At 35.3% G+C, this 24,514-nt stretch overlaps 1 protein-coding gene across 2 annotated transcripts in view; it reads left to right on the forward strand.

Moving 5' to 3' along the window:
* Positions 1-23,527, forward strand: part of LOC149580071 (protein transport protein sft2-like) — a 51,523-nt gene extending 27,996 nt beyond the window's left edge. For both annotated transcript variants that reach the window (XM_089788921.1, XM_089788929.1), the window contains 3 exons: positions 22,087-22,354; positions 22,526-22,630; positions 22,728-23,527. In XM_089788921.1, coding sequence (XP_089645047.1) covers positions 22,087-22,354; positions 22,526-22,630; positions 22,728-22,838 — 484 coding nt within the window. In that variant the 3' untranslated portion in view covers positions 22,839-23,527. The remainder of the gene's footprint in view (positions 1-22,086; positions 22,355-22,525; positions 22,631-22,727) is intronic.
* Positions 23,528-24,514: the final 987 nt, after the last annotated feature.

The raw sequence follows: 24,514 nt of genomic DNA on the forward strand, positions 1-24,514 counted from the left end.
ATTTTATAAATTTAAATTTAAATATTTAACTTTAAAAATGCATAGACTATAGTTTGTGGGAAATATTTAAATTAAAAGAGTCCCCTTTATTTTATAACACATTGGAGACATAAGTTACATAAAGGGAGTTATGTTTCATCCCACATTGAGAAAACGAAGGGTTGAGCTCTTGTGAGAATACTATAAAAGAAATGGAAGAGCTTCTTTTTAGTATGTTTGGATGAAGATAAAAGTTATGTTGTTGGATATTTGATTATCGGGCTTGGAGGACGGAATCCCTCTTTGCTAGCATTCTCTTCGCTGTTGGAAGACATAGTCAGGAGGATCAATGGTGTTTTCACTTCAGGGAACACGTTGGGTTTCATTTGGTGCTCTCGCATAAAGAATTTACAAGGGTTTGAAAGTGCAGATCTGAAGTTAGTTATTGCTACAGTGCGCATGAACAATATTTTGCTATAGTACCAAATGAATAGTGTTTGCTACAGTATCGCGTGAATAGTGTTTTGCTACAGTATCGCGTGAATAGTGCTGCTACAGTGCATGAACAATGTTGGTATCAAGTTTACTTGTTTATCCGGCTGATTAGAAGTTTGGAAGGCTGTCACTCCATTTGCAAATCACTACAACATTCAATTCCAGGTTTCTTCTATCATACTTCCATGTCTATGCATTATAATTGTTGAATACAAGTTTGAATAGTTGTTGCAGCCTTTAAGGCAGCTGTAAGTGCACATCTACATTTAAAATCACCCTTTTATCAGCACATTAAAAGAGTTTTCAGATTTTTTATATATATTGTTGAATGTGTGCCAAGTGTTTGTCAAAATGTTATGATGTGTATTACGCATTTTGAATGTCACTTCATAGTTGTTTGTAAATCTACTCATTGGAAATCAATTTATTGAGGAAATCAGCTTTATGAGTTTGCATACAAAGTGTTTGACAATATTCCTTAAGTTAAATTTCGTCAAGCCAAAGTTCAAATCAGGGGAGGATATTACAGAAATTTTCTCAAGTTGTAGGTCTTGAATGTCCCTACTGTTTTGGAAAGTGGACTATCTCAGTGGGCAGTTCTTTTTTGCATCTCTCTCAAAATGTAGGTCATTTGCAACCCAATTGAAAAACCTAAAATTATTCTTGTTGTCAGATTGAAATCAATTTCCCATTCACACCTTTTATAGTAGCTTGATTGTGAACCATGGTCTTCTAACTTCATTATTTTTAATTCTCAATCAGTGTCAGCATTCTCAAATTGCTTATCGTTAGTTATTCATCTAACAATATTAGCAAACTTAAAACCAATGATAGTAATTGCTAAAACCTTTTCTTCAGGCTGTTTATCTGCTGTTGATCTCCTAGCACTTGATCTTCAATAGATTTCCTCAACTCTTTTTCTGATATCATAGCTTCTTTGCTTTGACACTTGTGGCTTGGCTTCTAAGATTCCTTGCATAAAAAACAAAGATGTTCTCCTCATGAATTGTTTTTGGTTGTCATCTATGTTCCACAGAGTTTCAGGGACAGGGACAAGGGGAAGGCAAGGAATGTGTTTACGGGTATGTTTGCGAGAGGGCCAAAAATAGGGGACGGCAATATACATATATTGTTAAGTAGGAGATATTTTCCATAGGAAGTCAAATTGTGATATTGCTATCAGGATTTAACTGTGTGATTTTTGAGTCAAATTCATTGACCCATATTTCATGAATAATGGTTCATCGAACCCATCTCTCATGAGAATGAATGGAAAACACTTAGCACACATTGGATCTACGTAATGCTCATAGAGGTGAAGCACTACGACTTCTCGGGAGGTCACCCATCCCAATACTACTCCAACTTGAGGGCGCTTAACTACGAAGTTTCCTCCATGGTTAAAACCCACTTTGCTTGCAACCCCATTTGCAAAACCTTCAGCAAATGTTGTGCCTTATGAACCATTCATTAGAGATGGGTTCGGTGAACCACTACTCATGAAATATGGGTCGATGAGTTTGACTCAAAAGTCACACAATTAAATCTTGACAGCAATATCACAATTTGACTTGCTGTGGAAAATATCTCCTACTAATCAATTGATGAGCTTAAGGGGCTTTGTTATGAATGGTTCATAAGGCACAACACTTGGTGAAGGTTTTGCAAATGGGGTTGCAAGTAGAGTGGGTTAAACCATGGAGGAGACTCCGTAGTTAAATGCGCTCGAGCTGGAGTAGTACTAGGATGGGTGACCTCTTGGGAAGTCCTGGTGCTTTACCTCTGTGAGCATCACCTAGATCCAATGCGTGCTAAGTGTTCCATTCATTCTCATGAGAGATGGCTTCGGTGAATCACTACTCATGAAATATGAGTCAATTAGTTTGACTAAAAAATCACACAGTTAAATCTTGATAGCAATATCACAATTTGACTTGCTATGGAAAATATCTCCTACTTATCAATTGATGAGCTTAAGGGGCTTTCTAATGAATGGTTTATAAGGTAGAACACTTGGGTAAAGGTTTTGCAAATGGGGTTGCAAGCAGTGTGGGTTTAACCATGGAGGAAACTCCGTAGTTAAGCATGCTCAAGGTGGAGTAGTACTGGGATAGCTGACCTCTCGGGAAGTCCTGGTGCTTCACCTCTATGAGCATCACCTAGATCCAACGCGTGCTAAGTGTTCCATTCATTCTCATGAGAGATGAGTTCGATAAAACACTACTCATGAAATATGGATCAATGAGTTTGACTCAAAAATCACACAATTAAATCCTAATAGCAATTTCACAATTGACTTGCTGTGGAAAATATCCCCTCCTTATCAATTGATGACCTTTAGGAGCTTTCTAATGAATGGTTCATAAGGCACAACACTTGGTGAAGGTTTTGCAAATGGGGTTGTAAGCAGAGTGGGTTTAACCATGGAGGAAACTCCATAGTTAAGTGTGCTCGAGTTGGAGAAGTACTGGGATGGGTGACCTCCTGGGAAGTCCCGGTGCTTCACCTCTGTGAGCATCACCTAGATCTAATGCGTGCTAAGTGTTCCATTCATTCTCATGAGAGATGGGTTCGGTGAACCACTACTTATAAAATATGGGTCAATGAGTTTGACTCAAAAATCACACAGTTAAATCCTGATAGCAATATCACAAGTATATAGATATGTTTTTTAATGTTTTATATAACTTTTAATGACAACATATATGGTGAAATCAGAAAAAGTCTTGTTTGGGACATGAAATAAGCTTGCAACTCCAACACTTCGATGCATGCATGAAACATAGATTTAACTTAGTGCTAGCTTAGAATTGTTAGTTGATGTCAAAGTCCACTCGGATTTGTGATTTTTTTGTCTTAAGTAAAAACATTGACTTGTTGGTTTTAAAAATATTCCACAACATTTCAAGGATGGGGACATTGGGGGACGATAGGGGACACGTTTCTAGGACGTTTCCAAGAGGGCTAATAATAGGGGACGTGCCCTTGTGTAACATAGTTGTCATTAGCCTTTCTTACAATTAGGTATGTCTTCTTTTGTTTATTAGAGTGGATTGAGTTTGGGGCATTAACTATTCTAGTGTTGTAACCCTCTTCGTGACTTCTTGAGGTGTTGGTCCTAAATATTCTTTTTTCTTATGCTCCATTTCTTTACTGGAAATACAGAAATCCTTAGGAGGTCTAGGCTTAGGTCTTGATTTATTTCTAGTTCTCTTCAAAAATATGTGAAACACATTACCTTTTGGATCTCTAGAGGAAGATTGTTATAATTCCTATATTGAATTTGGAAATTCCACCTCAGGAACATCATTTCTACAAATGAAAGTGGGATGCAGAAGCATTGATGCTCAAATATAGAGAATAAGGCATATCTCTTGCAAAGACAATGCCAAAACACTGATTAATCCTAGTCCTCTTCAGTGTAATGACAAATTCAATAATGATGTATGTTTTTAAGGTTTGGGGCCCTAACTAACTTGGGATCTTGGAACTAGGCTCAAGTTGAGAGGGTTCAAACAATTATGATCCAACTTAGATCCATGGGTGGTTCCGCTTTGTGCTATGAGAGATGTTTTTGTTTGCACTCTGTTCCGTAGGGGAGATTGCCTCTTTGTGTACTCCAAGCATTGATGTTGCTCGCTCTTCATTGTTAATGTTTGGAAGCTTCTGTCGGATAACTCTTTGGATATGCATGTAATTATATATGAGATATATATATATATATATATAACAATAATTAAGTTTATATAAATTAATTATTTGATTATTGAATAGACATGTCTATTCAATAACCTATGCTCAATATAAATGAGAGGATGTTGCATATGGAAAACATAAACCTAAAATAGGCAATGCCATTACATTTGCAGCAGATTTGGAAATCTCAACATGGTATCAGAGCAGGTTGCAAGTGTAATCATAGAAGCCATGGAGAATGCAAGGACAATTCATGTAGTTGAGCAGGATGAGATAAAATTAGTGGGGGTTTGTCATGCAGGAAAATTGAATTTTACATTATCTACACAAATGATACTACTGTAGCACTGATTAATATTGTGACTGTTTGTGAAGATATATTTCTCTCTCTCTCTCTCTCTCTCTATATGAAATAAGAGTGTTTTATTTTGAGTGCTATCAGATCATAGAAGATGTCGTATCCATCTTTAACATGAGCATATATTGTTTCCTCATATGCAAAATTGTAAAGGGAGGTCGAGACCGCTTGAAATAATTTATTGCACACTATTGGGTTATTTGAACTTTTCCAATCCAAAGTAACCTTGTCAAAGATTTGACATACATGTTCCCTTAGTAATGCGCAGAGGCATATTGCATTCAAAGCCTTCTGAGACTTGCGTGTAATGATTTTTTTGTTGATTCCATTCTCATAGTTTGTCGTAGCATGTCGGCAATGTGGTGCTGTAGGCAATGACAAGTTGTGGCGAGCATGGATTATAGATATCTTCTAGCATGGAATGAGGAGCTCCCAGAGACAAACTCCACATTTTCTTTCTCTCACACCGCATGCCTGAAATTATTCACATACTCTCTATTTTGGAAGTTAGATGGCATTAATGCCGCCATCGTAGGAAGACTCTGCGATTGCCACAAATCGAAGGAAGTTTAGGAAAAATAATTTTGAGTGTGCCATCTCATGTGCCACGAAAGCAAAGAGGATTGACCTCCACTGTGGATTAGAAAACTTGACTCAGACAACTTCAATATTACATGCATAATATATTCCTAGAAACATGTGTGCTAATGTTTCTTCCCCATAATATTATCTATAGTGTTAAAGATTCAAATGTTGATAGATAAATTTCATTAGTGAAATAAAAAACACAATGTCTTATCGGAAGAAGTTGTTGAAGTTAAAAGTGGTGGTCATTATAGTGGACATGAGTGGGGACAAAAAATTAAGGTACAGGCTATGGAGTGAGGAGGACATTGATGACTAATATCAGATTCAGAGGGAATCTGACACTTTATCAAAAGCCATATTGAATGAAGAACTCTGAAAATTGATGTTCAAAGGGAGATTGAGATTCAGAGGGAGGTTGACATTTTAAACAACCTTGAAACAGAGGGAGAAGACTGAGGATGCTATTTTGTTAACTTTCAGTGAACCTGATCTTATTGATTAAAAGGGAGTAAACCATGTTGAGATGGTTTCTCTGAAGTTCAATAAGTTGTCATAGTCAAGAGGACTGTGATTATGTATGGGCCTACCCCTTGTGTACATCATGAGGAAGTGACGACTTCCAAATGATGTCACATGTATTTGGGAGAAGTTGTTGTAAGGTGATGATCTTACAATCAACTTGTATTATGAGATCTAATAAATTGAGTAAATGTTGAATGTCTCTTGTATCTCAACATTCTGGGAGGCCATTACTCTTACAATACTTGGTGAATATCATTGATATTCTGGGAGGCCAATACTCTTGATATCAAATGTGATATCTAAATGTTTTGAGTAAATGGTGAATATCATTGATATTCTGGGAGGCCAATACTCTTGATATCAAATGTGATATCAAAACTTTTTGAGTAAGTGGTGAATCTCATTGATATTCTGGAAGACCAATACTCTTGATATCAAATGTGATATCAAACCATGTTTTTGAGTACTTGATGAATATCGGATGTCGATATTTTGGGAGATCAAGAGTCTTGATATCAAATGTGATATCATACACTAGTTTGAGAAATTGATGAATATCATATGTTGATATTCTGAAGATCAATACTCTTGATATCATATGCTATATTAAATGGTGGAAAACTTCTGAGATATCCTTAATATTACTAATGGTGTAATATTTGTCTTCTGTTTATCCTCCCTTGTTAAGAGGGAGTGTTAATGTTTGGTAGCTTCTGTCGGATAACTCTTTGGATATGCATGTAAATATATATGAGATATAATTCTATGTGAGATATAAACTTATTATATGTGAGAAATATATATATATATATATATATATAGACAACAATAATTAAGTTTATATAAATTAATTATTTGATTATTGAATAGACATGTCTATTCAATAACCTATGCTCAATATAAATGAGAGGATGTTGCATATGGAAAACATAAACCTAAAATAGGCAATGCCATTACATTTGGAGCAGATCCGGAAATCTCAACATTCATGTCGTGTTTGGCTTTTCCAATGTATTGATGTTTCATTTCCTTGGAAATACTCCCCCTTTTGTTAGGAATAACAATGCACAATGCACAACTGCGGGGTGGGGTGAATCAATTGTGTATTTGCATTGTTATGCCTAACAATTGGTATCGGAGTTGTTTTTTTCCCTCTTTTGGAAGCTTAAACACTTAAGGAGATTTGTGCTAGGATCCTTAAGAAGGATAGTCTGAAGTTTGATGGAACTAACTATGCACTATGGAAATGAAGGATGCCAATTCACCTGATCTGCATGGGAATAGAGTATTGGAACATTACGAAGAAGCCTTACATACCTCTAAATTATCTAGACAATGCATCAGAAGCTGATATGAAGAAATTTTACTGCAATATGATTGTCTTGGAAGCATTATGCAGCGCCTTGATTGATCCTGAATTTATAGATATCATGGAATTTGCAACTACTACTGAAGTATGGATGAAATTGGAAGCACTTTATGAAGGAGACAAATTTGTGAAGCAGGCCAAGCTACAAAGTCTGAAAGGAAAGCTGGAATCCTTGAAGATGAGTGAAGATGAAACAATCAGAACCTATCTGCAAAAGTTAATAGAGATTGTGTGTGAAATCAAACTTGTTGGTGGAACCAATACCGAGGATGAGATTGTATCAAAGATACTTAGATCCTTGCCATCACTCCATGATCCAAAGCTGCAGCTAGTGAGGAGATCAAAAGTATTTATGTTGTGACAAGAGATACATTGGTTGGTAAGTTATTTGGTTATGAAGTAACTAAATTATGTGATGCTTTACCTAAAATTCAATCTGCATTCAAAGCTATTGTTTCTAAGTATGACAGTTCTACAATTTCTGCAAGATTGGGTAGATATGCTAAGGAATGGGAAGAGATCAAGAAAGATGGATGAGCTTGAAGCCTTGAGTGCCAAAAGGATACCTAGAGGTGAAGGAAAGGTGCTCCTTAAACATTTTTCATGTAATAAGATTGGCCATTTTGCATCGAGATGTCTTGAGAGAGTTCCTAAGCATAAACCTAGGAAGTTTAAGCCTAGATATTAGAAGAAATGTTATTATGCCGCTAGTGAAGGAGCTACTGATGATGAATCTGAGAAAAGTGAGGAAGAAATTATTTTCATTGCTATTAAGGATGAGGACCCTATGACTGAAGAAAAAGCCCGAGTTATTCATGTTGCAAAGAAAGATGATTGGCTAATAGATGTGAATGTTCATACTATATGACAGGATATATGAGTAAATTTGTGAAGCTTGATAAATATGATGGCGTTGTTGTTAGATTTGGAGATAACACTCCTTGTTTGACCAAAGGAAGAGGTTCTATAACTCTTGATGGTATCCTATTTGTTAGTCGAAAGCATAATTTTCTGAGTGTCTGACAACTTGTTGACAAAGGCTATATCTACAATTGAAGGATGGAATGTGCACTAACAAAAATGAATCTGGAATAGAGATTGCTTTTGGAACTAAGACCAGAGATAATGTTTTCCATTTTAACTCTGCAAAAAATAGATGTTTGGTTGTTAAATTGATGACAGTTGGCTATGGCATAAGAGATTTTGTCATGTAAATTTTGATAGCATTGTGAAGATCAGTCCTACTAATGTTATTAGATATTTGCATAAGTTGCAATATGTAAGTAATGTATGATGAGAGAGCAAACAAGATCTACTTTTAAGAACAAGACATATACTACAAATGGGATTTTAGATCTGGTTCGTCAGATCTATATGGTCCTACTAAGACAAGGACTTTCTATGGAGAGAGATATTTCATTCTTTTCCTTGATGACTATTCTAGGATGATGTGGGTTGCATATTTGAAGGAAAATCAAAAGCTTTTGAGAAGTTCAAAATCTTTGAAGCCAAGGTTGAGACTGAGACAGGTATGAAGCTGAAATTCCTGTGATTCGACAAAGGAGGAGAATTTACTTCAAGAGAATTCAATGCATATTGTGAAGAACATGGTATAAGGAGACAAATGTCAGCCCCTAGAACCCCTCAACAGAATGGTATAAGAGAGCGAAGGAACAAAGCAATCCTTCACACTGCAAGGGCTATGATGTTGGAAGGAAAGGTACCTCAGACATATTGAGGGGCTCATAATATGCCTTATATTTTCATATAATTTAGCCTAAGTTGTGCTTATTTGATCCCTTTCCTTACCCAAATTGTCCTCTGATTTACTGTGGTTATTGTTAAAGAATTGATAATGAACATGTGTAAAGGAAATGCAAATCTTTGGCATTAAACTTAATAATAAGCACTAATTCGGGTGTTTGTTTTAAGCATGGATCTACTGGTGGCAAGGATGTGTAATAGAGAGCTCGTGGCACATGATGGATGACTAGGCAAACTTGCAAGAACTGGTTTTTGGTGTTATAACATATTTTGAGTATTCTATTCCAAATCAATTGTAAAGACTTTAATCTGATGGCTCAAGTTTGTGGAGGCAAAACTGTTGTTCCTCAGGGTTTTAAACTGTGAGAAACTAAACTTAGATAGCTGTTATTGTTTTTATTCACAGTCTGTTCTATATATACAGACTGCAATATGTAGAAGATATCTTTAATCCTGAATATAAGCTACTGATAACTATCTTGCGTTGTCACTAAGCTCTTTGGTTGATTGATTGGCGGTTGGAGAAAGGGTGTGCTCCCTCTGTCATCAATTGGTGTGTGATTTCATTTGTGTGTGTGGATTGTGCATTCATTTGATCTGTAAGTAAAGCTTTATTAAAGTTCCTGGATTTGTGTTTTTATTCTGTATGCAATAAATTGGGATCTGCTATTAAATTGTGTAGGAACGATTTAATGCAGCCTGCTGTGTGCAATCGATTAGAATCTGAGTAAAAGATTAGGTGCTCTGTTAAGTAAGTCTCTGTCCCATCGCCAACATAGTATGGCTGCTGTGCTGGCGACCAGGTATATAATTTTCTGTCACCAGAATCTTTTGAAGGAGTTTGGGTTGTTTTATAATGTCTAAAAGGAAGTTTGCAGTCATTCTCTTTAATGTGGTATAAAGTGTCCAATCATATATTCTGGCCCGATACACTTAATTACATACTTAATTAATTAGATTATTCATAAAGTGTGCCAAGGATATAATTTATATTGTTAAGATGTGAACATCTTAGTTTATGAATCTGAAGCTTTAAGTTGTGTGTTTTAAATTGTATTTGGAATTTACTTTTATCATAAGTTTGGATTATGCTTAGTTCCTTTTTATGTGAGTTATTTCCATTAGATTAATCTCAATTCTACAAGGTGTACTGTACTTGAGTGGGAGTGATTTGTTCTAATTTCAATTCAATCAAAGGATACCTTTAGGAAGTGTGTTGAATTCTTCAGTGCATTCATACCCACTCAACGTACTGTCTTCAGCTCTTGCACAAATAGCCACTATATCTCTCATTAGCATATGAATCCTGGATTGACACTTTAAAGTCCAACTGAGGATACTCGCATAGATCCAATTCCAAATAAATTTAAGAAGGAAACTAGACCACAGTTTTACCCTAAACATATTGGAGTGAAACAATTTCTACAACAGTCTACCCTTTGAATAGAGTTCAGATTAAACATGAAATCAATAAGACACCTAATGAGCTATGGTATGGATATGTGCCTATAGTCAAGTACTTCAGAATGTTTGGAAGCAAATACTGCATTAAGGGAGATGATGATCTGTGAAAGTTTGACTCTAAAAATGATGAAATGATTTTCTTGGGATATTCAACAAAGAGAAGAGCCTACCAATTCTATAACCTCAGATTGAAGAAGCTGGTTTAGAGTGCCAATATGAAGGTAGATGAAAGATTTCTAATTTGGGAAAGAACCTGTAGTTATGGATCAGATAATGACGAAGACAATCAAATTGAAATCATAGAAGATCAGAGTCAGAATCAAGATTAGATTTAATCAGTTGAAGAAATTGACAATGGGATTGAAGTTGTTACACAAGAATCTACTGCTCCTAAGACTCCAAGGTATGTAAAACTTAATCATACTAGAGATCAGATTATTGGTAATATCAATCAGGGAGTTATGACTAGAGGAAGGATTGCTAGAGATGAAATTTGTATAATTTCTCAAGTTGAGCCTAAAAATGTTGATGAAGCATGTAAGGATCATAGTTGGATCAAAGCTATGAAAGAAAAATTGGATCAGATTAAAAAGAACAAAACATGGATCTTAGTTCCTAGGCCTAAAGACAAAAATGTCATTGGAACTAAATGAGGATGGTGAAGTAATAAGTAATAAAACGAGATTGGTTTGCAAAGGATGCTCACATATGGAAGGCATAGATTTTGAGGAAAGTTTTGCACCTATTGCTAGACTTGAGGCAGTCAGAATGTTTCTTGCATATGCTGCTTAGAAAAACTTCAAGGTATATCAAATGAATATGAAGTCAGCATTCTTGAATGGAGAATTAGAAAAGGAAGTCTGTTGAGTAACCTAATGGACTTTGATTGACTAGTCAGAGGGACATGGTTTACCGACTGAAGAAAGCCTTATGTGAATTGAAGCAAGCTCCTAGAGATTGGTATACAAGGTTAGATAAGTACCTATTGAAACTTGGATTCAATAAAGGTATTCTTGACAGTAATTTGTATTTTAAGATTAATTTTGATAGCATCTTAATTGTTGGAGTACTTTTGTCAATTACATTATTTTTATTGGAGATGGCAAAATGAGTGTAGATTTTGCTAATGAAATGCAAAAGGAATTTGAGATACCAATTGTAGGTAAGATGACATTCTTTCTTGTTTGCAAATTATACATACTAAGACAAGGATTGTCATATCACAATCTAGGTATGTTAAGGAATTGCTAGAGAAATTTGGTATAAGAGATTCAAAGCCAGTTGGAACACTATGGTTATAGGATGTAAATTGACTAAAGATTATGATTCAAAGAATGTCAATCAGACAAGATACAAATCAATGTTGAAGGATTACCATATCTAACTTAGACAAGACCTAACATATCAAATCTAGTTGGAATCGTTGCAAGATTTCAAGCTGAACTGAAGGAATCCCATGTTGCAGCTGTTAAGAGGATATTCAGATACCTAATAGGTACAATGGATATTGGTATGTGGTATAACAAAGATAATGATATATGACTTGTGATTGATATATGATAAGTCCCATTATATATATCCAATGAAGTGTTACATCCCCGTAGGGGCATGACTCTACGTGGCCAAAGGCCATGTAGGGTCATGATCCTACGTTGACATAACTACTGGTTTATCTTTAACAAAACACTGTTATTCAAGATCGGCGACAGTATTTTATCTTGCCCGATACAAACCATATAACAATGCATTATACCAGATGTGATATTGGTGATGGAGAATGTTTAATAACAAGCGAAGCTCGATATGAGTCGAAGGCTATGATGTTAATTTCATATATATATATATATATATATTTATATATTTATGTTGTGATGTTAATTTCATATATATATATATGTTTGTCTAATATGACCACAAAATTAGATTTAATCTATTTAGTATTACTTCGACAGAAGCTATATTTCAACACTCCCTCTTAGTGAGGGAGAAGTAACAGATTTTTCAAAAGATACAAGAATACAAAGTGTCTGTATATAACACATTCTCTTCCTTTGAAATAGTGACTAGTCAAATAATTAAAATCACCATGCTATGAGCACTATCATAACATATATTATGATCTCTAATTGTCCGAAACAATATCTAGAGTAATCATAATGCATTCGATATCTATGACTTCCAGCATAACTGCAACAAATGTCATGATAACAGGCCTATCATTTGCAAGATCATCACCTTACAAAGGATTACCTTCTGAATATATATGCCCATGAAAGATTGTCACCTTTCATTATATATCTGATGCAACTAAACAACCATAGAAGCATAAACACACATTAATTGAAAATTTAAATTCAAAATTGAATATTACAACTTAATCATACCAAGTTTTCCTCTAAAGTATTCCAACTTCACTCTAACAAGAGGCTTGGTAAAGATATTTGTTGTTTGCTCATTAGTACTGATGTACTCCAGTTTGATAACACCTTGATCCGCCATATCTCTAATGCAGTGATAAGGAATTTCAATATGCTTAGAACGATTGTGGAAAACTGGATTAGCTGAAAGCTTGATACAACTCTGATTATCGCAATGAATCATAGTGGGCTTCAAGGCCTTTTGAACAAATCAACTAGCAACTTCTGTAAACATACAGCTTCTCTGGCTCGCAAAGAAGAGGCAATGTATTCTGCTTCAGTAGAGCTTAATGCAAGTGAGGATTGTTTTCTGTTAACCAAGAAATCATTCCAGATCCAAGACTAAAGCAACATCCAGAAGTACTCTTATGCTCAATAGAGTCGCCTGCCCAATCAAAATCTGAATATCCATGAAGATTGATGTCTACTTGATCATATCTAACTCCCATGCCCATAGTGCCTTTTAGATATCTCAAGATGTATTTAGGTGCATGTAGATGTATCTTCTTTGGTGCACACATAAAATGACTTAACGTGTTAGTAGTGTTGTGACCAATAGTCACATCATCGCCCAAGCCTAGGGCCCCCTTTTGTTTCTTGGTCTTGTCCTTTTGGCTTTAGTTCTTGGTAGTATTGGGCTAAATCTTCTAAAGTTCGCTCTTTCAAATGAGAATTGGTAAAATTGGCCAGATGTGAAAAGTGTTGTCCATGTGGCTCTGAGAATGGAAATTATTTGCTTGTTTGAGAATTGAATGTCTTGACTTACTATTTTTAGAAATTCTATTATTAGTAAGTCTATTTTTAGTAAATTTCATTGCCTCTCAGATTGGCCTTATTTTGACTTTGGGACAACTTACTATTTTTAGAAAGTCTATTTTTAGTAAATTTCATTGCCTCTCAGATTGACCTTATTTTGACTTTGGGACAACTTACTATTTTTAGAATGTCTATTTTTAGTAAGTTTATTTTTAGTAAATTTCATTGCCTCTCAGATTGGCCTTATTTTGACTTTGGGACAACTTACTATTTTTAGAAAGTCTATTTTTAGTGAGTCTATTTTTAGTAAATTTCACTACCTCTCAGATTGGCCTTATTTTGACTTTGGGACAACTTACTATTTTTAGAATGTCTATTTATGGCAGGTCTATTTCTGCAACAAGTGAGCTATGGTTGATAAAGAGCCAAAAGGGTACATGTGTCATATCCAAAAGAATGAGCAAGCATGATAGTCAATCAAGAAAAAAATGCTTAAGTCTGGAATCACCCATGAAATATCCAAAAGTAGAAAGGCATGAAGATAATAGAAAAAAATGGTTGTCGTGGAATTCTTCCATCATGGACAAAATCCACGATCTCTCAAAAAATCCAGCCTTGGAGAAAAATGGTGGTTGCGGAATTCTTCCATCATGGACAAAATCCATGATCACTCAAAATGTCTCACCTTGGAGAAAAATGGTTGTTGCGGAATTCTTCCATCATGGACAAAATCCATTATCTCTCAAAAAATCCAGCCTTGGAAGAAAAAATGCTAGTGTTGGAAGTTTCTCCTTCATGGAAGAAAAAATGGCTAAGTGTTGGAAACTTTCTCCTTCATGGAAGGAAAACTGGCTACGTGTTGAAGATTTCTCCTTCATGGAAGAAAAATGGCTAAGTGTTGGAAACTTTCTCCTTCATGGAAGAAAAATTGGCTAAGTGTTGGCAATTCCTCCTTGATGGAAGAAAAAATGCTAGTGTTGGAAGTTTCTCCTTCATGGAAGAAAAATTGGCTAAGTGTTGGAAACTTTCTCCTTCATGGAAGAAAAAATGGCTAAGTGTTGGAAACTTTCTCCTTCATGGAAGGAAAACTATCTAAGTGTTGAAGATTTCTCCTTCATGGAAGAAAAATTGGCTAAGTGTTGGCAACTTTCTCCTTCATGGAAGAAAAAATGGCTAAGTGTTGGAAACTTTCTCCTTAATGGAAAAATGAAAAAGGATTAAGTGCTAGAAATTTCTCCTCCAAATCTTGAATTTCACCCTCTTCAAGTGTGTACCCAAGACTGGAAAAATGATTGATGATGATAAAAAAAAAGGGGGGAATTCTTCAAAATGTAAGAAAAGGCATAATAGTGAATTGAAAGCATTTGAAGAAAAAGGAGGAGAAAGCTCTAGTTCTAGAAATTCAAGAAAGACGCTCAAATCCAAAATTCTAGTACCAAAATCAAAGTACTAAGTGATCCGGTCCCAGACATCCAAGGTTCAAAGATCAAAGTTCAAATCCAAAAATCCAAGAACATGGCTAAGGAAATGTTTGAAAGCTTTACCAGGGAATCCAGTCGATGGAAAAAGATTATTGATAACATCAAGCAAGGAATATCAAATGCAGTTGCATCCTTGTTATCACAAAGATTAAGGGAAGAGGAAATGACAATTGATAATCTGAAAGTCAAGTTAGAGGAATTCTTTCAGCTAAACGTATATGGAAGAGATGATTTTGAGAACTTCTCCATGTTCTCAAATACAATGCACACTACTAAGGACTTACTACTAGATTGGGATGAAAGCTTGGGAAAAGCAGAAAGAGCAATTGCAGTTCTAGAATTCAAGCAAGAATCTGCACCAAGCATCAGTATAGAGGAGTTGGAAATAGTATTAGATCGATTTTGATCTTTCAGGCAAAGAAATCAAGGATAGATGCATTAAATGCAGAGTGGGTGTGCATAGGGATCATTTATTACATCCCACTCTTTCTTAAATTAGCATGCATGATGGGCATTTATTACCCACTATAGTAGTGGATTCCTTGTGGCATTAATGTAGATTCCTTTCCATTGCCCTAACCCTAATTAGGGTTGATGTGGCAAGATCTTGGCGATCGGTTATTGTGATCATCCGGGCCACCCGTTGTAATCGAGGACCTATATAAAGGCCTCATTTCTCATTTGTAAGAGGAGATTTTTATGAGATTGTTGCTATGAGTTACTGAGATAATAAAGTTTTCATTGGAGTTTGGTGAATACTTGACGTGTCTTAGTGCTTGCTTGTTCTCCTAAAATTTCTTCAAGTAGATTAAGTTTAGCATAGTCAATGTGTGGTGATTACAATGGAGAATATGATGGTGTATTGATGAATTCCTTTGGTTCATACTTTTGACGTTTGAGTGATTCTAATTCGTTGTGTAAAGGTAGCTTGAACCTCTTTCATGCATATGCTCAACTTCTATCATTTGTATACATTGTTCTTTATGATGGTGTATGCGGTGATATGAAAATCTTTGGCATAACGCTTGAAGATTGCACTGGTTCATGCTTAGTTGTAGTATAACTTGGCGAAGCTGAATTCAGTAAATTGAGGAATTTGTCCACTAGAATACTATTTGTTGTTATCACTACCCTTAGGATTAGAATAGAATTCCTGAACCCCATCCTATTTAATTTTTGCATATTCTGTGAAAAATCCAAAAAAAACAAAAAAAAGCGCTTCATTGCAAAACCTTAAGATAGCTCCCACATCTAGTATGGCTTGAAATGAATATGAATAAACACATAAGACCCCTTGTGATCATCAGCAAATCACATCAACCACCGATCTTATCCACAGTCAAGACCTGGCATTAAAAGAACCTTGAAGTCATTGTATGATCTTCTAGCAATCTCAGCATACACAAGACTTTATTCAAGAGAGGATAAGATATTTCGGTATTTTGTTCTACTGTTTGGTGAGTCATAAAACACACATCAACAAGTAGCATAACAGATACCAGGACGAGTATTCACCAAATATATTAAGGATCCAATAATCTACTCGTAGTAAGTAGGATCCGTAGATTCAGATTTGATCATATCATCCTTCAGCTTGTTTAGGTTGACTTCTATAGGATTAGTAGCTGGTTTACATTCCATCATTCCAAGTTTTGTCAAAATATCAATAGTATGTTTTCCCTGGTTTAGAAAAATGTAGTTACCCTTTGCTAGACTTCTAGTCCTAAGAAGTAGTGAAGAAGACATGGATCTTTCATATCAAACTCTGCTGTTAGTTCTCGTTTGCACTTCTTTATAAGATGTTCTTCACTTGTTATCAACAAAATCATCAACATATAATACAAGAATAATCATGTCATCACTATCTATCTTGAAGTATAAGTTAGGATCACCTTCATTTTTAGAATACCCTTTGTTAGATAGTTGTCTATTCTTTCATACCATGCTCTAGGAGCTTGTTTAAGATCATATAGTGCTTTCTTTAACTTACACACGTGAGATTTTCTGTTATGAGTGTAGAACCCTTATGGTTGCTCAATATAAACCTCTTTTTCAATTTCACCATTTAGGAATGCTGTTTTAACATCCATTTCATGAACTTTCCATCCGTTGTATGCTGCAGTAGCCAAGATAGTCCTAACTGAAGTGTATCTAGCAACTGGAGCAAATGTTTCTTCATAATCGATACCTCCTTTCTGTGTTAAATCTCATGCTACAAATTTGGCTTTGTACTTTTCAATGCTGCTGTCAGGTGCATGCTTGATTTTGAACAGCCACTTAGAAGAAACAACTGATTTGTTTTTAGGTCTGGGTACAACATCCGATACATTATTTTTTAGCATAGAATTATATTCTTCAATCATTGCTTCTTTCCAAGGTTTGCTTGATAAGGCTTCTTCAACATTTGAAGGTTTTGTTTTGACAAGTTCAGTTAATAATGCTACATAACATGATTGGTTTCTTGTTCTTTTACTTTCTCGAATTACTTCACCAGGTTCAACATGATTCTCTTCTATCATTTTCCTAGCCCAAAGTGGCCTCTTTTTATTGTTAACATTTTTAGTATCCTCAGGATTTGATGTAGTGGTAGAAGAAGGTTTAGTATCATTCTCCCTCTCAATTTCTGCCGAGTGATTTTCATCTATTTTAGTGACCGGTTCTGTAAGTGATTCATCACTATTTTTAGAAAGATTGAAGGCAATATCTTTTTCAAATTTCACATCTCTACTAATCTCAATTGTTCTTTGACTCGGGACAAAAATCTTGTAGCCTTTGATTGTTTCACTGTATCCAATGAGTATCCCCTTCTTCCCAGATGGTTTTAGTTTTGTTCTTTTCTCTTTAGGAATGTGAATATAAACAAGACACCCAAATATTTTTGGGTGACTTAGATCTGGTTTGATACCCGTAAATACTTCTTTAGGAGTGGTCTTTTCTAATATTGAGTTTGGACATCTGTTTTGAATGTAAACTGCAGCGTTAGATGCTTCAGCCTAGAAAAAAGTATGAAAGTTTTGATCGTGCATCATTGCTTTGGCTGATTCAACAATTAATCTATTTTTACGTTTTGCAACTCCATTCTGTTGAGGATTATGTAGTACAAAAAACTCCCTCTTAATCCCAAGAGTAATGCAAAAATCTTTGAAAATTTCAGAGATGTATTCACCTCCATTGTCTGACCTTCGTATTTTTATTTTCTATCGTGACTAGTTTTCAACTAGAGCTTTGAATTCCTTGAATTTTGATAATACTTCAATTGATTCCTTCTGTTTTAGGAGATAGATCCAAGTTCTTCTAGAATAGTCATCAATAAAAATTACATAATAGAGACACCCATTTAGGGAAGGTACAAACATAGGACCACAAAGGTTAGTGTGGATAAGTTCAAGAATAGATTTTGATTTGTGAACACTTTTAGGAAATGATTGCTTAGTGTTTTTGCTTAGGGCACATCCTTCGCAAATGCTTAAGTGATCAGTTTTGAGACTAGGGAATCCTTTTACAAATTTTCCTATAGATGATAATGCACGATAGTGAAGGTGACCTAGCCTCCTATGCGAAATTTCGAAAGAATTTGAGGTTTCATGACTTAGGGCTAAATTTTGATTATCACAAAGTTTATATAGACTTTCGTCTCTAAACTCAATAGATATAGCTTTCTTAATGTTAGAGTTCTTTGGCGAAGATAGAACTCTGTCCTCTTGAAATGTGACTCTAAAACCTTGGTCAACAAGACTGGAGATAGAGACCAAATTCCTTTTTATACTAGGGATGTATAAAATATTTTAAAGTTGGTAATACCTGAATTTAGGTGGATTGAGCAAGACCCAATACCTTTGATTGGATGAGTAGAATTGTCTCCAATAGTTACTTCTTCTAAGGAGTATTTAGAGAAGCTTTCAAATCTGTCTCTAAAACCTGTTATATGCCGAGATGCTCCACTCTCCATAATCCATGTATTTTTGCTTGAATTTAATTCACTTGAAAGAGCTAAATAAAATGCAAAGTTTTCTTTTTCCTCTTTCTCTTCCTTTAACTTTTGCTAGGGCTGCTTGAATTCTTTTCCATTCAGGGTAGAAGTTGTGTGAATGACCAATTTTGTCACATTTAAAACATTTTACTTTCGACCAATCTTGTTTCTTATATGGTTTGTCAAATTCCTTCTTATTATGTTTGAATTTTTTTTCTTGTTTGAATTTGCATGAAGGGCTTGGATTTCTCCCTCTTGATTTATGCTTAATCCCCTTGAAACTAGTCTTGATTCTTCTTGTGTGCATTCATTTTTGAGTAATTCAAATTTAGGGAGTTCAGGTCGAGAGTTTGGACCTCGAATAAAGGTTTCCCAAGATAGAGGAAGACCTCTTAAAGCTATTATGCTTAGTTCTTTGTCATCAACTCTATTTTCAATTGCTGCAAGTTGATCTTTTAGTTCAGAAATTCTTGAGAAGTAAGATGTAATTGACTCCACATTGTTCATCTTTATATATAGAAGATCTTGTTTTAAAGTTAGCAATCTACTAGTATTATTGATTTCAAAAGTATCCCTAATAGTAGAGAACATTTCAAATGCAGTTTTGAGACTGGATATGGAGGGGAGAATATGATCCTTTACAGAGTCTATAATGATTTTCATAGCCTTCTTGTTGTGCCTTTTCCATGTCGTTTTATTTGGATCATTTTCAAGAATGGATTTGTTTGATTCTATGTACTCTTATAATTCCATTTCTCTTAATATTATCACGACTCTAATTTTCCTTGATGAGAGGTTTGATGCTCCCTCAAGTCTATCCTCTAATCTTACGTGATTAACCATTTTTGAATTTAGAGGATAAGTTTAAGTTTTATAAATCTGAGATTTAGATTTAAAATTCTGAATAACAGAGTTTCTTATTAGGATAGCTCTGATACCATGTTAATGCAATAGGATCTTGGATAGAATAAACTGTATTTCAGACTGTAATAGAATATGTAACTTGCTGTCAGATTTGTGTGTTGCAGATCTTCAATGCAGAATCTTCTACTTGAATGATAATGTATAGTTGTTCATCAATAATCTGCAAGAGGAACAGATCGCTGGGGCTGCATTTATGACTTGTGATTGATATATGATAAGTCCCACCAATGCTATAATATATATATCCAATGAAGAGTTACATCCCCGTAGGGGCATGACACTGCGATGCTACGTTGACATAACTACTGGATTATCTTTAACAAAACAATGTTATTCAATATCGGCGACAGTATTTTATCTTGCCTGATACAAACTATATAACAATGCATTATACCCGATGTGAAATTGGTGATAGAGAATGTTTAATAACAAGTGAAGCCTGATATGAGTGGAAGGCAGTGATGTTAATTTCATATACAGATATATATATCTATATATATGTATATGCACATATGTGTATATAAATATATATAGGTATATATGTCTATCTAATATAACCACAGAATCAGATTTGATCTATTCAGTATTACTTCTACAGAAGCTATATTTCAACAGAAGGATTTTCTGTATCTGTTCTCTTCAAAAATTTGAGCCTAATGAACATTTTATATTCTGTTGTATAGCCTACTATGAAATCCATGGGAAAATCCAGTGTCTTTATAGAGATTATGATGCTTCTCTGTCTTGCTTATGCTACCTTGATCAATGATGTTTGGCTGTATTTATTTTCATGGTCACCACTTCAAAGCACAGATCTTGTTGTTTGCGATGGTCCAATCTCTACTAAATTGTTTACTGCTTTCAACTTGTCACAAATGTTGGATGCATTAAGCACCCTCTGTATACAATTGATATAAAATATAGATGGAGATAGATCATTGAAAAACCTTGACCCTAATTATAATTGTCATGGCTTTATCTATTCTTGACATCATGGACCCTCTTAACAGCCATATTTCATAGCACAGATCTCAAGGGTAGGTTCACATTACCAATTTCTTCTCTACCACTTGTAGTTCTTTTCATTTAAACTGTTACGAGAGGAGGTATATAGAATCAATTGCATGCTAGGATTGTCTAGCCTGACCCCCTTTAGCCATGGACTTTTCTTGACAACCATTCACAAGCTCTGCGTCACTACTATTATGATCAATGATAATTGTTCGCTCCTCTAATACATCCCAAAATGATGTTACGTGAGGTTTTTGGTTCCACATGGTCCCATTTAGCCATGGACTTATCTTGACAGGCATTAACATGTTCTGCATCACTAGTACTATGATCGATGATAATTGTTGGCTCCCACATCCCAAAAATAGTGCTATCTGAGTTTTTTGGTTCCCAATCAAGGTGTTCTTCATGTACTTAACTTGCTTTGCAGGGTTTTCTCTCACATTTCTATTTGTGGGTGTACTAGTTAATGGGTTACCCTGTGCTAACCCTTGTTTGTCTATTTCTTTGTATTTCTGTCTTGTTTTATTGTATTTGCATAGACTCTTGAGCCCCTTACATAGCTCCTTGCGATTGTAACTGATTTATGTTTGAGTCCCTTTGACCTATTTTTGGTCATTCGTGGACATTAATATAATTTCTCTCTTTCTTTTCTCATCTTTTTTGTTAAAATGCTGAGTACTTCAATCTGAATTATTTGTAATATCTTACTCACCCTGTATCTTGTTTTCTTGTTAATGAAGAATGACCGTGAGTCTGATTGTAGAGATGGAACAGTGCAAAGAGAAAAAATAACAGTGATGTGCTCTGTAAAATTCAATGACATTTCACAAGGGGCAATCTTGCAAATTAATATTTGTGACTTTATAAGTAGCTCTGAGTCTTTAATCAGGAAATTATGCCAAATCTGTTTCTACAAATATTTTTCATCCGAGATCATGTTTTAAACTTATATATTGGTTGGCTTGTCTTGCTCTACTTCAGAAAGAAATTTAGCCTGGCACAGTTTGTCTAGGAGAAGGTTTTGAAATTTTTTCTACCTCTCTTAGAAAATATATGTTCATTTCAGATCTTGTGTACATTGTAACATCAAATGGACAAAATCTGTTTGAACTTTGTACTTCGTACATTATGTTTTTGTAGGCATTGGGCTATACTTTTTATTTATCCATACTATGCACAATGTGCATGACAGGTTTTGCAAGGACATATCCAAAAAATTAAATGAGAATGACAAAAAATTGTATGGTTGGATAACTGTAATTGTTTTTCCTTTTGCATCCATTTTACAGTATGTCAAAAGGAGTGCGAGATTTGCCTGGAAATCTTCAGTCAGCTACTAGCACCATGCCTTCAGGGAAGTCCATTATGTACTTTGGACTACTTTTGGCAACAGGCATCTTCTTCATTTTTATTGCTTTTACCATGTTTCTTCCAATCATGGTTGTAATGCCACAGAAGTTTGCAATATGCTTTACTGTTGGCTGCATATTCATTATAGGGTCCTTTTTTGCTTTGAAAGGTCCCAGAAACCAGTTAGCTCATATGACTTCAAAAGAGGTAATTTACCCTAATGTTTTTAGCTTTCTTCTTAGTCACTTGAATCAGTTTATGGTTGTTTTACTTGTAAAAGTTCTGTAAAATGGCATGAAGCTTATATATGCATAGAACACTTAATACTGATATTATTGTTTACAAAGTTTGTTGTTCACACAAAATGATATTGTACAGAGACTTCCATTCACTTTTGGGTTCATCGGGAGCATGGCAGCTACCATTTATGTTTCGATGGTGCTACACAGCTATATATTGTCTGTACTTTTTTCTGGTGTACAGGTTTGTCTTTAAAAAGATTTTGCTATTTTGGACTAGATTTGGAGCTTTCTGTAGACTGAGCAATATTTAAGTTGAATCCTCCATTATTTTTATCCAGGTGTTGGCCCTGTCATACTATGTTATTTCATACTTCCCAGGAGGATCTACTGGCATGAGGTTTCTTTCATCTACACTTATGTCTACAGTAACTAAGTGTTTTGGACGATGATATGATTGATGGGATAGCTTCAGATCTGGAATTTGAAACTCATATGACTGATAGTCTATGTGTTGCTTCAATTGACATGTATCTGCCTTCAAGTCTGATCCCTAACCAAGTCCTATGTTCTGTAGGAAGTGTAATTCACAGATGATCTCTTATTGCTGTGTTGCTTTCTCATTGAATTTTGCCAGTGGGTTACAGATCCACCCTGTAGAAAAATGGATAGTATTTGTATAACTACAAACTGGTTGTTTTTGTACGAACTCTTTTCCAAATGTTGGCATTATCCCAAAAGTAGGAATGGAGGTTGAAGTTGCCAAAAGCAATCTTGATATTATTGATCTTTACAAGGTCTGGAGGGACTAACTTAGTTCTGGCATACAGACAAAAGGACATCTGTGTTCTAGTCATGGCTTCCTGTTCATCTGTCTTCATATTTTTTACAGCTTCTGCATCTATCATCAATCCTCAACCGAATTGTTTTCTGCAAGGCAGAGCACTCTAATTATTTCTCTGTGATTCAGACACAAAGCTTAAAGAAACAAACACCCGCCCATCATATAATTAATGCTTAGAATTTACTTTGGATCCTAATTGGAGTAGCTATACATCTGTTGGTACCTTCAGAATAGTTAACAAGAAATAAATATATTGCAGGGCCTATGATTTTCACAGGTCTTCAAGTATTGTTTCTACATGGTTGTTGAAATTAGTAGGGAATTCAATGGAGCATGTGTATTTTGAAATTAGGTTAATGGTGGAACTCATCTTAGTTTTTTGTGTTTGTTAAAATTATAAATTGAATTTTTGATGTTATTGTTTGAATGTAGTTTGAAAATGTGTGATTGGTTAATAAATATGTGAACTGACTTTTTCTAAGTTGGATTTATCATATAATGTACTTTAAAAAGTTTGACATATCTGGAATCTTAGAGTAGAGAAAGTATTGTACTACCATAATTGTGGAAAGTTCTTCAGCACCACATGGTTCCCAATGGGCTATTTCAATAACCTCTTTGCACTTCCACTTTTTTGGCCTTCGTTCAGGACCTAGCTGAATTGTAGGGAGCCTTAGAACAGTAGGGGCCATTTATCACCCTCTTGCCAAAATGGCAGCGCGCATGCATTGGGGGATTATAGGGAACATGAGGATAGACACAGCTCAACACCTAAGCCGATTGATTTGGATATGAGGCACTCCTTACACCCCTATATCCACAAAAATGAACAAGCCCTTAAGGAGAGGTCCCTATATATAGTGGAGGGTGCCAGGGGATATGGACCCATCATCTTTAGGGAGGGTTATATCAATCCCCTGCACAGAAGGTTATAATCAAATGCCTGCACACAAATAGGACCTAAGAATAGTGGGGCTCCACCAATCCAACTATAGTTTTGTGCATGGGGTTGGGTGGAGGGCATAGATGTTGTAGGTTGATTGATGCATCTGGAATCTAGAGGCAGGCTGATGTCATTATTCTAGCAGGTTTATCCGTCTTTGTCTGGAGAGGGCCCATACTATTTTATGCTCTGTTTGCCCCCTCAGAAATAGTAGGGCCAGCAGGCTGATAGTTTAAGGCAGGTATCCATCTAGCTGATCTTAATTGGTGTTGTCTATGGTGCAACCAGAATGCACCACTATAATACCTATATATAATAGACTTGTAAACAAAGTTCTATGA

This window comes from Cupressus sempervirens, chromosome 1, assembly GCF_028749045.1.
Source record: "Cupressus sempervirens isolate cs-2001-9-10 chromosome 1, ASM2874904v1, whole genome shotgun sequence".
In the NCBI taxonomy this organism is placed as follows: Eukaryota; Viridiplantae; Streptophyta; class Pinopsida; order Cupressales; family Cupressaceae; genus Cupressus; species Cupressus sempervirens.